The sequence below is a fragment of the Bombus flavifrons genome, chromosome 6 (assembly GCF_040668555.2).
Source record: "Bombus flavifrons isolate JBK064 chromosome 6, iyBomFlav1_principal, whole genome shotgun sequence".
Classification (NCBI taxonomy): domain Eukaryota; kingdom Metazoa; phylum Arthropoda; class Insecta; order Hymenoptera; family Apidae; genus Bombus; species Bombus flavifrons.
The window spans coordinates 9,767,183-9,780,677 of NC_138447.1; the positions used below are offsets into that span (position 1 = coordinate 9,767,183).

Below are 13,495 nucleotides of genomic sequence, written 5' to 3' on the forward strand. Positions count from 1 at the left end.
TATCATTATATCATTGCTCGGACACATTAGCCGTGAACATGTGAATGCCCTAACTATATATGATATGAAAATTAAGTACACGAAGTCGTGAACTTCACATGAAATATTCAACGCGACATGCATGCATTGCGTGACCTCTTTTTTAAATTACAAAATTTTCGATTTAACTTCCGTTGCCAAATTCTTGTATCGTCAACAATTATTATATCGTTTCGATCGAAATCGTTCTGAACAATAAAGAAGAAAATAATATGTGCTTTCCAACGAAGAAACATTAGCCATCTAAGGAATATTTATTCTTACTCCTGGGTAATGGTACTTTCAACGACATGATCCAACATAGTATTATGTGACAAAAATGACATTATTATCATCTAGAATTATAATAACGTTTTCACGCATAGTACGTGCACAATGCTATTTAGCTGTTAGAGACTCGCTACGTCGTCGGCTACTTAATAACCATACTACGGATACCAATTTATTTCGAAATTCAAGTGGGATATACTTTATGGATTCACCTATGCAAATGGCGTCGGTAATAAGGATTGTATATAAGGATTTCAACAAGTCGATCATATGCGAGCCGCTTACAACCAACTCGCAATTTCGCGGACATTCTATATATTACTAAAAACATAATAATAACAAGCAAGTGAAATTTATAATAAAATCACAACGAACTGATGCATGGCAAACACGGTAACCATATCGATAAGCGAATGTCACAGTCTGAGTGCTCGACAATCGCAGGCGCGCGAATATCCACCATGATTTATGTGAAGGCACCTGTAATATGTTATAGAGGTATAAACATTCGCCGCTCAACGCGCTTGTAAATATATTGTTGTTCTATCTCTACCATCCTGCAGCAAAGCAGCTCCTCGGGAGAATTCTACATTATTTTCTCGTGGAAATCATTACCGGCGCCAGTCGCTAATTTATATATATATATTTTTTATATACATACATATATATTTATATATATATACATATATATTCATATACATACGTATACATATTTATATATATACATATATAATATATATTATAATAAAAAATGTAAATAACACCACGCGTCTCGCGATTACTTTCAACGGAGAATATTTAACAAACGGTGCTCTTTTTAATTTCAGAAGCTCCTTTGAAGTGGATGTAATCGATCTACAATCTGTGACCTTATCCTTCTAGCAATCCGTTCCACGGTTGCTAGTAAAACTTTTGGTAAATTATTCTCAAAGTCATTGAATTCATTGGCATATCAAACGGTTTGTTAGCAAGTTCCTCCCCGCACGCATGAGGAATTTAAATACATCTTGTCCGATAGTCACGTATATACCATTGCCTAGTAAAATAATTTCCGCGTCTCTGTTTGGCCTTTGTACTCTAGATTTCTATTTCTCATCGATCCGAAAGAGTTTCTTTTTTCTTTGACATTGGATACATATACACGATTACGCATCCGAATTACGTTGCAAATAACGCTGAGCCAATTTTTAGGTAGACAAGCATCAACTTTTAAGCTGCCCGATCATTCACCTCAATTATCAACCGAACCATCGGGAATGCAATCGATAAAAGCTTCAAACTTAACTCGTAATTTGTTCACCAAAAAAATTGATTCGACGTTATCACGCGCGTCGTTCGAACAAGAAAGTAACTACTGGAAGATTCCATGAATGCGTTCACGACCAACGAAAGCTGGCATCGATCGATTCTTCGACCTTACACGGTCGTGGTCGAATAGACGGAAGTGGACACGGCGCCATTTGCGGAGGACGCCGTATCCTCCTTTTGTCAGCAATTCGTCGTTGCTGCTGAGCTCTGACGAAGCATCGCCGAAGAAATTTCGTTACTTTCCAACCACCTGGCGACTTCCGGTGGCATCTGCGGTCGGACATGAGGTATCTATAACATGCATGTTAATTAATTTATATATTTGCACTCCAGGAAAATTATTCAGATTAATGTAATCAATTGTAATTACTCTTTTAGAGATTTTAGGTTTTCTTATTTATAATGAAGGAGAAACTGAAAATTCGTTAAAAAGTGTAGAAAATTTTACCTGAGTTACACCCGCCTCCACGTTACCGTTCTGCTTGACGCCTCGTTCCATAAGGGAACCGATCACAGCCTCGGCGCTACAATCCAAAAGCCTTTGTCTGCACATCGCGATGGCCCTGACGAATCCGTCGCTGGGAGTGATGAACCGATGTTCCATGAATACGGACTTCTCATCCCAATATATTATCTGCAAGGATACATGCCACGAAAACATCGAATAGTTAAATAGGCAAAATTACTTGTAACAACCTTATGGGCGCAATTAACTCTTCTCCTTTATAATGGAAAAGTGTAACCGGTTTTGATTTGATATTCCACTTGCACCATGATAAAAGTGATAGCGAGAATACATTTTGGATACAATGCGTCATATGATCATCGGAGTGCATACAAAACTATAGTGGCGAACACTTGGACAGCTTCGACTCTCTAAAATAGTACCAGCAACGATTTGCACACTAAGTGTCAACAAGTTCGTTTCCTTCTCGGTCTTATCGGTTTTCCTAGAAGTTACCGAGAACAAATGTTGATAATCGACCGGATACCGAGATCTCTGTGTCGAAGAATCGTAAAAATTTTCTATGGTTTCTCAAGTCGATCAGACAGAGAACAACGAACGTGACTCTGTAATACGATTTTACGTGATCAAACTCACATACCTTAGAAGTTATTTTGAAGATGGACAGAGGTTTCAGGAAGCGGCGATAACGAATGGTCGACGCTCCTTGTACGACACCCGATCCTTGCGAACAGATCTCGCGATAGAGGCTCGTCCTTTCGTAAAAATCCGCCCTGGCGAAATCGATCTCGCGAAGATATCTCGCATTGTTCATGTGATAAAGTAATGTGTCCACGTCCGTTGTCGTGCAAATACCTGCGAAAAGTAAACTAATGCAACTAGAAAAGTAAATTAGTACAACCGTGAGAGTAAATAGAATGAGATAAACGATGATTATTCTTTTATTGTGTATGTTTCAAAGACCAAAAGGTTAAAGTTGAAGTTAAATAGCAATTTTCAAAGGTTGATGTCATGAATTGTATTTGACACGCAATTGCGAAACGTACGTTGCGATTTTCCATGACGGTCAAGAGAATTAAAGATGCATGATTTCAGCCGAATAATGATTAACCGCAATCGCGTATCATGCCTCCGATTAAAAGAATACTTAGGAAAACTTTTCTGATTTAACTAATACGATTAAAAACAATTACTTAGAGATTTAAGAAAGTAAGATAGAAGATATGGAATAGAGAATGATGAAAAGTTTGCTTGAGTCGAGTCGCTGCAAGGACAGATAAATAAAAGATCAGTATTTGCTGGAATATAATAAGCATATTAAGTATCTCGAGAGTTTAATATTCTTTGTTTGTCCCACGTGTCATGTAAGTCCTGACAAAAGTGTATGTTCTTTCGTAGGTAATTTCTGGAATTTAGACCACCGTGTATAGGATGAGAACGCTACTGAAAGAAAAGACGCATACTGATAAAACACGTTGAAAAATTTACATCGTTTACATTTCGATTTGTTGGTCCAGCTTTGTAGAATTTCGCAGCACAGTACTGCACAATCAATACTCGTACGGATTTGCGACACGAGCAACCGACCGGCCAACTGATCGCGCATGGTAGGTCAAGGTTTACGCGAATGAGCCCAAGATAAGTCAGTAAATTGTAAGGATTCTGGACTTACGTAGCGACAAAGATCCATGAAATGCATTTTCATGGAATCTCTATATTCTTAAATAACGTTTCGGTTACGTCCTATCGATAATACTAGCTTGAACGAGGCAGCATTGTACACGATTTAACATCAAATCGTTAATCATCGTTATTTCTAATCTCATTCAGGGTTAAGCAGCCAACGTACCGTAAACGGTGGTCTCATCGAGGATATGAACCTTCTTCTTGCAGAAACGTGCAAGGAACACGGTCAAGCACATACGCAAGAAATAGTGAACTTCTACTAGGTTATAGAGCAGCACGATAGCTCCAAATACGCCAGCCAACACCCAGCAGGTTATCATCATGATTAAGTTCGCGATTCGCACGTCCTCAAATTCGAACAGGAGTATGATCCCCGCGTGGTCAGGCTTTGGAATTCCTCCACCGTCGGGAAGCCACACTCCACTTTATCGATTCGTCGTCGATTCTGACTGCGTTTCCTGGCTCGCTTCTCGCCGATGAAAAGCCAACTTGCTCGATTAGCATGTCAAAGGATCGTAGGTGGATCGACGCACCATGACGATCAACCTTAGTTCCAAATACATCGGTACATGCCGGACGACCATTGAACGCATCAAGAGATAATGCAGCCCGTGTCCGGCGTTCTTTTATTTACGAAGCACCTCGGACCTGAAATGCCAGAAGCATTATCATTTAAATACTCAGACAAAAAGTATCGAGTGTCACGTTTCCATGGAGTGCGTTTCTCATTGTAATCGTGCACATGGAATATTCCACTCGAGTCGTGCTAGGATGCAAATGTTCAATAACAAGAGACAAAAACAAGACAGTGATTTGGTTATCTCCTTCTTGACAACGATCACTCTGCGGAAGAACTCGGCAGGCGAAGCACTTTGTAAACTAACGAAGTAATAAAATGTCCGAAATGTGCACTCACTAATTAATAGTGTAAATATTGGGAATACGCGTTTGGTATGATCACGCGATGCTTTCCTGCCAAGTGGCAGGGGATCGTTGACGAATAAGCAGCACATCAAAAATAGGCATCCGATGAACCGCGCGCGTCTTGCAACGTTGCTGATCGTTGTACGCCGATGAATAAACGGAACGGTGACGAATCGCAACCGTGCAACAACGACACCATGTAGTAACATCCACTGATGTAACGTTTAAACGTAGAATTTCTGGTAGTACGAATATATCGTGGAGACAATTCAAAATTCCCAGCGAAAGCTACTTTCGATACTTTCCCCTTCGAGAGGTTGTACGATTGTCACGCGAAGCACGTTTTCATTGGCCGCGTTCTTCCAAAATATTGTCCCGAAACATCGCTCTTCTCCGAGGTTCGCAATGCGTCATTGCCGTATTGCTTCTTCCGAAATCAAAGGTGTTTTCCCAATTGATGATAGATAGTTCTATATCACAAGATTCTTATTATTCAGATCGGTGTTTAAGCTTCCGACGTTTAAGCGCTCACTAGCTTTCGTATCGATGCTCGCTTCGACCTACCTAGCGGCAGTCTGTCAGGTGGAATCGCCGAGGACGCCCGATGACTGTCCTGTGCCTGACTATTCACGGCAACACGAATCTGCACATGCTTGTCTACTTATACACGCACGCACACAAGGAACACACTTACACAAGTACAGAACTAAGGAGTATGCGTTCGAGTCGACGACATCTCACAAACTGCTGATCAACGCGTTCCCGGGTTCGATGTCGTCGTCGGCGTCACAGGCGCCGGAACGTCCCTTTCCAGAAGTCGCATCTGCGCCGAGAACTTCCAACCATGATGCCGGTTCCTAGTGGGAGGCGACACCTCGTTGCGCGTTGACGTCAAAATCCTTGGCGCTTTTCTTAATGGCAAACCGAAGTACAGGCGTGTGTTATGCCAGGATGACGCCAATCTTGCCATTTTGAACGCCTCTGCTTTTACAGGGAGTAAAATATAAATTTGAAAATCATAGCGTAAACTGGTTTCTTTGAAACGGTCCTTCTTCACAATTAATTCAAAGGTTGTACACTGAAATCTTCAGTTTTGGAAGCGAAAAGAAATTACAAGATTCTATATAGTGGATTTTGAAGAAGATAGGTACAAAGTAACAAGGAAGTTGACTGAAAAATACAATATCCTTGAACTTTGATAGTCTTACAACTCGCTGAGTAAGGAGATAAGCGAGGTTTTCTGATATATTCATTGCTAAATCATATTGATTATATCTACGTAAAAAAAGAACGAAGCGTATCGACGCAATTTTCCCAATATCTATATTAATAAAGTATAATAATTATAGGACACTAAGGGACAAATATAACGTTAAATCATCACGATCTATCTAGAATAATAAATCTTCCTCCTTTTTTTCTCGTTTCTATGAATTGAAAACTCACCTAAAATTTGTTTATTAATATGGCACAAAAGTGTATACAATATAAGTATGTATCGACGTCACCGTCGAATGTAAATATGAGTACAATATAATTTAGAACATATTAAAATCACGGATAATTCAAACGATGATTTCCACCATGAATCTTCCTTTTGTAGCATTTTATGTTTTATTTACTTTCTTCGTCAAAAGATCATTCCTAAATAGAATTTTTAATCTTTCATATGTAAATCCTTTTCTGCTATTCTTTTTTTTTTTAGTAAATATTTTAAGGAGTATAAAGAGTTCGTTTCGCTACCTTGTGTGACCTCGTCTTACGAAATCAACGTATGCCAACTATATGTAATTGATACGGGGAAAAGAACAAGCAAAGCTTCGTCAAACGTTGTTTGAAGGCGGGGCATGCACAAGCAATACGATGTTACGTCGAAAAGGTGCTGGTCAGGAAACGCTTTCCTGCTGATGTTTTATGGAAAACGCGTGATCCACGAACGAACAATCACGAAATCGGCACGAATCACGAGCTAATCAATAAATATCTCACGTACAACGTGGGAATTTCAGACGTCGTAAAATTTCTATTAGCCTACCAGAAGCCTCATAGAACCATTACATTACATTCTAAACTATGTTCGCAATGGGACGACGAAAAGCAACTCGTGAAGCAAATAAAGTGTAGTTCTCTTCTTTTTTTGTAATGCCAAGTTAACATATATGTGTATCAAAGCAATTATTATCATGTTTATTCTAAAAAAAATCATTTGTACAATAATGTTCTGTTTGATACTCTGCTTAACGAAAAATATAGAGAAGAATAAATACATGTACTTCGATTTTCAGATATTACTAGCTAGAAAAAAATTCAGTAACAAATGGTTTATCCCCACTCCCGTACCGAGTTAGAGGTAGATCGTACGGAATAGGGAAAACTGGAACACCAGCTTCTTCTTTTTTGATAGGAAACGTAGTTGATCCAGTCTGTAAAAAGATGATGTATACTTGAAATGTGTATAAAGGATACATAAATAAGAATACGTTTACGTACAACGAAGTGCGGAATAAATATAACGCCTGCTTCGTAATTCAAAATATGATGGGAGTCCTTCCTGACCATTCCCCATGCGGCTTTACTTAAATTAGCACTAGTAAGAACGAACCAAGGAATCTTTTCTAAATTAGGCGAAATTCTTGTGTATGTTTTTATATGAGGTATTGCTTTATCTCTAGCGGTTCGTGTAGCTTTCCACTGGCTGAAATATTTTATATGTACAGTATGTACATATATAAATGGAAATATATAAATAAAAATTAAGAACTTACTACATATAGGATTCTAGCCATTCTTGTTTAGAATGTGTTTGAGTACTGTATGGCAAACAACAAGATCCAACTTGACAATCAAAACTTTGTTTGTAATTGTTTAAAGATGGATAAATGAACCGAAAGTTCGGGTAGCTCTTCAAACCTGGTGGATTTTCCTTTGACATCGAAGATATTATCTCCTTCTGAATCCAACTTTCATAATTAGGACCTAAGCTACCAATACTTGAACTCTGAGCAACCAATGTCCACTGTGGTGCATCAGGAGGTAGTTTCGCATGTTTAGAAAGAACGTGACCTAATTTTCTATAACCCCAATAATCATATTCCACACCTGTGTGTCTCCCAGGAACAGATGCCACAAAGAATACATTTACTGAAGAAAAATTTGCTCTTCTCACAGCAGAAATCCATTCTGTTAAACCTGGTTGTTCGTATTTGTGCAAGTAACGTTCTAAATCCCTCTTGAATCCTGTTGGTGATTCTCCATCACTGGGGTTTGCAGATTCTGCCAGCAGTGGAAGATGTGGCGATATCCAAACTCTGATCAACAACATTGAAGCAACTGTTTATCGATTAAAACAACTCTTCTTCTTAAAACAAGCACAAAATGACTTCTAAAATTATTTAACCAACCCTTGTGTTCTATTCTCCCAATCATCCGAATATAAATTTGCGGTGGAAACCACAACCCGTATTCCATCATCTTTGTATTTCAGGATCATGACTTTAGTATGATGACAACCAAACTTTGTTGGCATCCACACAGGTATCATAGTGATATTCAAGCTTAACTTTTCTTCATCCACTCTTGTTCCAAATAAAATAGACATATCTGTGCGTTGTCCAGCCAATAAATATTGCAAACATAACCACCCAACATCAACCATAAAATTAATATGCAAACTTTTTACAATTTCCCCTAAACTAATGTCTAAGATCTCAGGAAACGTTATAGAAAATTGTTGATTATATGTTTCTTTTGATTTTTGGATTCTTGTAAGAAATAAGTGATATGGAGCTGATAAGGCATATTTCATACCAAAATTTCCTGGTTCTACCACGGATACTTCAAATCCTTGTTGTTTCATCATTTTAATTGCTCTCTCTCTGACTTCGCTCCTAGATTTTATAGAATTGCATGATTCAAATCTTTCTATCAAAGATGTGCTTTTTGAAACACTAGAACTTTCCATATTTTCTGAACTATTATTTGTATCTTGACCACACTCTTGTACCCGTCTAGTATGATTTAACTTTGATTTCTTCCTTTCCTTATCATTGTCACCAAAGACACTACTATCTCTCTTTTTATCTTGCGAGCTAGATATGTGCATAGATTTCTCGGTTATCTTCAGATTATCCAATTCTTCTTTCATTTTGAAAACTTTTCTCTGATTATCTTTTTCATTAGAAGACATAAAAAGTGCCTCTGCTTCTTCATCCATATTTTTCAACTTATTTTCTCTTCTCTGAATCGCTACTTGTTTATGTTTTTCCACTTTATCCTTTAAAGTTTCAGAAACTGTTTTTCCATTAGTGACATTTGGACTGTCACTATTTATTTTGGAGTTTGATGCTGTGTTTGAAGAACTGCTTCCATCACTATTTCTGTTTTTTCTTAATACGATCTGCAAGATCTTTAATTGGTCTTTCAAAAGACAACGATCAGAACACTCAAAATCAAGTTCCTCGGGAACTCGTATTTCGCCTTCTAACTGACTTACTACAATTTTTTCCACTGAAACAGATCATATGTTTTTCTTCGATCACGGTTGAATACTTAAGATAAGACTGACAAGAAACATATGAAACTTACAGTGTGGATGTGACATCTCGTTGAAATGAATTGGATTCTTGCGATAGCATTTTTCCATGTAAGGGCATTGCTTCTTGACAGAAACTTGCACACAACAGTGCAACTTTTTAAATTGTACGAAATTAAATCTTAACCTTAAAACCAGTTGATGTATACTTACCATTGTTCATAAAACTTGTTGCCATTTCGTGATATAATTTAGTTTGCAAAGATGATAGTACGAAGAAGTTATCCTTTAAATGTTACATAAAACAATAACGTGTAATACTATCACAATTTGTTCCGTATCCGACCAACTTCTATTTCAAATTATTGACGAGAACGAGCAGATGGCACTGTAATTGACATGGCGTAAGTGTAGTTCGAATTGAAATTAGTTTCGGTCTAAACTTCTTCACGTTGGCGCGTCTTAAAAACGTGATTTTAAAAACATGTGAAAGTCAACGTAAAACCATATAAATTGTCAACATTACTCACTTAAATTACATTCACTAGTTTATACCAGGGTGAGACGACACGAATATTTAGTATTATTTAATTAATCCTCATTGTTAAATAATGATATGCCATATGAACTTCAATGGGCGCCAATTTCATTAATCAAGATGGAAGACATACAACACGATGTACAATATTCAACACGATCGCTGGTTGGCAATATTTCATACAATCGATCTGTAATCCGCTGTAAGATATTTCCAAACATTATCGGACAAGGGATAAGGAACGAGAAAGGTAATTTAATAAACTCATTTAGTATCAATATAAAGTTAAGATATTAATAACATCGATATAAAGTACAACAAAATGAATCGTTGTTGGAAAGCGATTTACATCGGTGCCATTAATACGTCTCAAACGCGACATTGAGAAATAGCATCTTAAATGCGATACGAAATGTTAGAAAGCGAGTCTCGATAAAACGATCGAAGGAAAGCAAGTGGTGAAGGAGAACGAAAGACGTAGTAGACGGGGAACGATTAACAATGTCTCGACGCGTAACAGCGCGTCCTTAACCGATGCAGCGTCGAGCACCTGGGTTAAGTTTCAACGAGGAAACTTACCGACCGCATCTCAGCGCGCTCGACGCTCGGTGAGCGCCCCTTGGGAACAAATTGTGAAGACGAATTTCCATTTTTTCCAAGAACAATTAATAGCCGCGGAAAGAATCGGGATAGCGGTCTTAAAAATCGGTCCGCTTAATATGTATGCGCATAATTTACAGGGCGCCACTGGTATTGGAATGATTAAATTAAAGTCGCCGCCAGGGGGTGGAATGTTTTTCAACCGACGTCCCGCGCACAAAGATGATTTGTCTGGGGAAAATATTAAACAAAAACACGTCACTGGGGAAGCGTGGAAAAATTTGCATCGTTTGATTAAAAAATGGGAAAGTGGATATTTTAAAAACAGATCACGATAAAAGGTGATCTTCCCAAAAGAAGTTGGACTTTTTCAACAAATGTACTTATATACCTTGTCAAAAGTTCTTCAGATGAATTTAAGCTTCAGTTCTAAACGTATCTATGTGATTAATAACAGCTTCTTTTACTCGAAAATATTAAAGAATAGTATACTTAAAATAATTTGGTACGAAGTACATAGAGCGTACAATTTTATTCAAAATGATAGTATTTCTATCGAATATCTACCGTATATTGTACAAGCTGTTAGAACACTCTAAATTAGTTGTATACTTTATCAAAGTAAATAGCTTATCCTTCGTTTCGAGTCGCTTACGTTTCGAGACGACGTTCACGGTGATAAATCGAATGAGCGAAATAGGAAACGTTTCCGACGTCAAAATACAAGCAATTCGTTCGTAAGTCGCCAGGAAGACGAACAGACATCTCGGCGAAATTAACAGCTTACTCCTTTAGTCGTAATTGTTTCTAGAAACGTTTGCTTCTTGGATTATGGCTCGATCAAGTGGAGAGTAATTGGAAGGCGCTTCGACGTCGAGAAGCCAACACTCACGTCGAATCGATTCCTCGTCGAACATTTTATATTCGTTAGACAGTACATTATTTCCAGTCAATACTTGCATGCGAATGTCCTTACTTCTGTAACATGGATTCTTCTGAATATTTTACGAAATTCTATTCCCAACACGGGAAACAGGACGTTCTTAAAAGCGGTGTAGGTGGAATTAACGAGTGAACGAACGAGGACAAGCTTATTCAGAAAATACGACGACGACTGTCGACCTTTTTTTAGGAGGAAAGAGCCAAGAAAGGAGCGGCAGGATAAGCGAAGATTGGATTATCTACCGTCAGATTCGATAGTTATCAAGTTCCAGTTGAAACTTGTTCACGATTCGTACGGCGCCGTGGCGGTGCAGCGAACTGAAGCTTTTTCCCTTGATTCTCCAGTTTCTACTGCAATTTTCGTTTTATATATTTTTATATATTGTAATAATAAACGGCCATAGGTTTACCAAAAATACACATTCAAAATAAAGATAGAAAAATAAAATGCAATAATATAATAAACAATGAAATAAAACAGAAATTATACAATAAAGATACAATGAAATAAAAGAAGACCGTGGATAGATATAGAAGTCGAAGCGAAAAACCGAGAAATACCGTCAGTAAGTGTCCGAATAAGAATGAGATTAAATTCTTACAAATTAACCGTTGTAATGAAGTGCTTGAACGCGTGAACGGGAACCGGTTAAAAAATCAACCTTATTCGCAATATCATTGACGTAGTTACATATTATTGAAACAAGATCGGAAAACTTCAGATTCGTAATTTCACCTTCGTACTGTCACAACTTCGATACAAATTATTAATCAAATATTTAACAATATTAAGCGACAACGAGATACCTTCTCAGGGGTTAATAGCTAGCGAGAAACATCGATATATGTACATACCCTCGTAAAAAACGCGGTGAAGCGCTAGTCATAGTCTTTATCGTCGGTCGTTCGGTTCTCGTGCGCATCATTTTTATCCATTTTCTATTACGTTCGTTGAAAAAGGACATCAAGAGACGAAGGGGTAGTCTGCTTTAAAACTACCATGAAACACGCATCGAGACACGAACGAGTCTCGCGACGAGTGCGTCGAATGTACTTCGGTACCAATAAATAACAACACAACACTGTCGAATGTCACGCGGCAAAGGCAGGGGCGAACGACGGAGCAACCGAAAAGTGGTATCCGTCAGGCTTGCAGGATGTGGAGAGAGGGGTGGGAGAGACGCCGTGCGTCGAGACGCCTCGGTCCGCTCAGTCACCGCCCAGACCGCGCCGCGAGCGATTCATCCGTCGTGACTTTCGCGTGTTCACGCCGGATCTCGTGTCAGTGACTTTCGTTGTCTTTAATTGTCACTTAATCACCGTCTCTGTCTCGCGAATGAATCTTAACTCTCGGTACTCCGATATTGTACGTCTTAGCCACGTGTTGGCGCTTTATCGTCGATTTTCATTCAAAGATTGCGGCTACCGGTGGCCCCGGTTAGAACCGCGTTGATCGAGGCGTCGCGTGACCGTGTGATCTACCCGCGTCGAACAGTGATTCCCTCGCATCGATCACGTGAACTGCAGTGTAAGTTAGAAGTGGTGCCGTGGTGGAGTCGGCTGGAACGCATCCTGCGGAAAGCGGTTTCCTCTGGAGGCACTCAGAAAGCAATCAAGATCCATCGCTGCCCGGAAATGCCAGAAAGTCAAGGTCGCTTTATTTACACCGTTATACTACCGATTCGTCGTTAACAGTCGGTTTCGCGCGAGCCAAACGGAAGTCGCCTCGTGAATCACTCGTTATTTTCGATCGTGTTATTGTACGCTTGTTTACGCGCCCTTCCTATTGTACATTGAGAAACTTTTAAAGTAATTGGATCGAAAGTCTATGATACGTTTAGTGTATTGGTCGTCGCAGCGACAGATTATCGTTGTTGTATTCTTTTTCTGTTTTCCTTTTTTCTTTTTTCTCGAAACTCGAGGAACGACGAGGCAACTCTGAATGGTAACGTTGAGACCATAATGAATTGAATTCCACGATACGACGGAACTCGACATGGTACGGAAATTTTAACAAAATTATCATTCAGAGCATGAAAGACGTAGCGATACGGTAGTGAGAACGTTCCTCTCAACCTCGGTATTGCTTGTCATTTTCGGATCATGCCGATGTCAAGTTTCGAAAACGCGGATGCCCTTCGTTTAGAATACGCAACAAATTGATGCGAGTTTCAAAGTTTTAAAGTATAAA

The 13,495-nt window shown here is 38.8% G+C and overlaps 3 protein-coding genes and 1 long non-coding RNA gene across 14 annotated transcripts in view; 2 read left to right on the forward strand and 2 right to left on the reverse strand.

Annotated features, from left to right (window-relative positions):
- Positions 1-970: 970 nt before the first annotated feature.
- LOC138180790 (protein THEM6) lies at positions 971-4,092 on the reverse strand. Its single transcript, XM_069114979.1, has 4 exons — positions 3,933-4,092; positions 2,724-2,938; positions 2,066-2,251; positions 971-1,908 (listed from the first exon to the last, which is right to left on the reverse strand). The coding sequence occupies exons 1-4, from the start codon at positions 4,090-4,092 to the stop codon at positions 1,798-1,800; spliced, it is 672 nt and encodes a 223-aa protein (XP_068971080.1). The 3' UTR covers positions 971-1,797.
- On the forward strand, positions 1,764-4,575 carry LOC138180797 (uncharacterized). Its single transcript, XR_011173375.1, has 3 exons — positions 1,764-1,904; positions 1,996-3,690; positions 3,914-4,575. It is a non-coding gene; the product is annotated as an uncharacterized LOC138180797 (long non-coding RNA).
- A 2,276-nt stretch (positions 4,576-6,851) lies between these two features.
- Positions 6,852-9,598, reverse strand: gkt (tyrosyl-DNA phosphodiesterase glaikit). 2 transcript variants are annotated; one of them, XM_069114951.1, is made up of 6 exons: positions 9,438-9,598; positions 9,278-9,361; positions 8,095-9,199; positions 7,459-8,001; positions 7,184-7,388; positions 6,852-7,116 (listed from the first exon to the last, which is right to left on the reverse strand). In XM_069114951.1, the coding sequence occupies exons 1-6, from the start codon at positions 9,460-9,462 to the stop codon at positions 6,985-6,987; spliced, it is 2,094 nt and encodes a 697-aa protein (XP_068971052.1). In that variant the 5' UTR covers positions 9,463-9,598; the 3' UTR covers positions 6,852-6,984. The 2 variants fall into 2 exon arrangements, with proteins under 2 accessions (XP_068971052.1, XP_068971053.1); XM_069114952.1 differs by having other exon boundaries at positions 9,278-9,380; positions 9,438-9,575.
- An 84-nt stretch (positions 9,599-9,682) lies between these two features.
- Trpgamma (Transient receptor potential cation channel gamma) overlaps positions 9,683-13,495 on the forward strand; it is a 100,858-nt gene continuing 97,045 nt past the window's right edge. For 3 of the 10 annotated variants that reach the window (XM_069114938.1, XM_069114931.1, XM_069114932.1), the window contains exon 1: positions 13,018-13,303. Coding sequence is in view for 5 of the 10 variants with exons in the window: in XM_069114931.1 (XP_068971032.1) it covers positions 13,301-13,303 (3 nt within the window). In the remaining 5 variants the exon portion in view is untranslated. Of the gene's footprint in view, positions 10,013-12,269; positions 12,956-13,011; positions 13,304-13,495 lie in introns of those variants that run through there. The other 7 variants (XM_069114937.1, XM_069114939.1, XM_069114936.1 and 4 more) reach the window with 4 other exon arrangements.

Coding starts and splice junctions, on each gene's coding strand:
- LOC138180790 (XM_069114979.1), bottom strand. CDS start 4,092: ATGATGATAACCTGCTGGGTGTTGGCTGGCGTATTTGGAGCTATCGTG. Junction 2,939..3,932: donor CGATGAGACCACCGTTTACG/GTACGTTGGCTG, acceptor TACTTTTCGCAG/GTATTTGCACGACAACGGAC. Junction 2,252..2,723: donor TCTTCAAAATAACTTCTAAG/GTATGTGAGTTT, acceptor GTATCCTTGCAG/ATAATATATTGGGATGAGAA.
- gkt (XM_069114951.1), bottom strand. CDS start 9,462: ATGGCAACAAGTTTTATGAACAATG. Junction 7,389..7,458: donor TGGCTAGAATCCTATATGTA/GTAAGTTCTTAA, acceptor AAAATATTTCAG/CCAGTGGAAAGCTACACGAA. Junction 7,117..7,183: donor TATTTATTCCGCACTTCGTT/GTACGTAAACGT, acceptor ATCTTTTTACAG/ACTGGATCAACTACGTTTCC.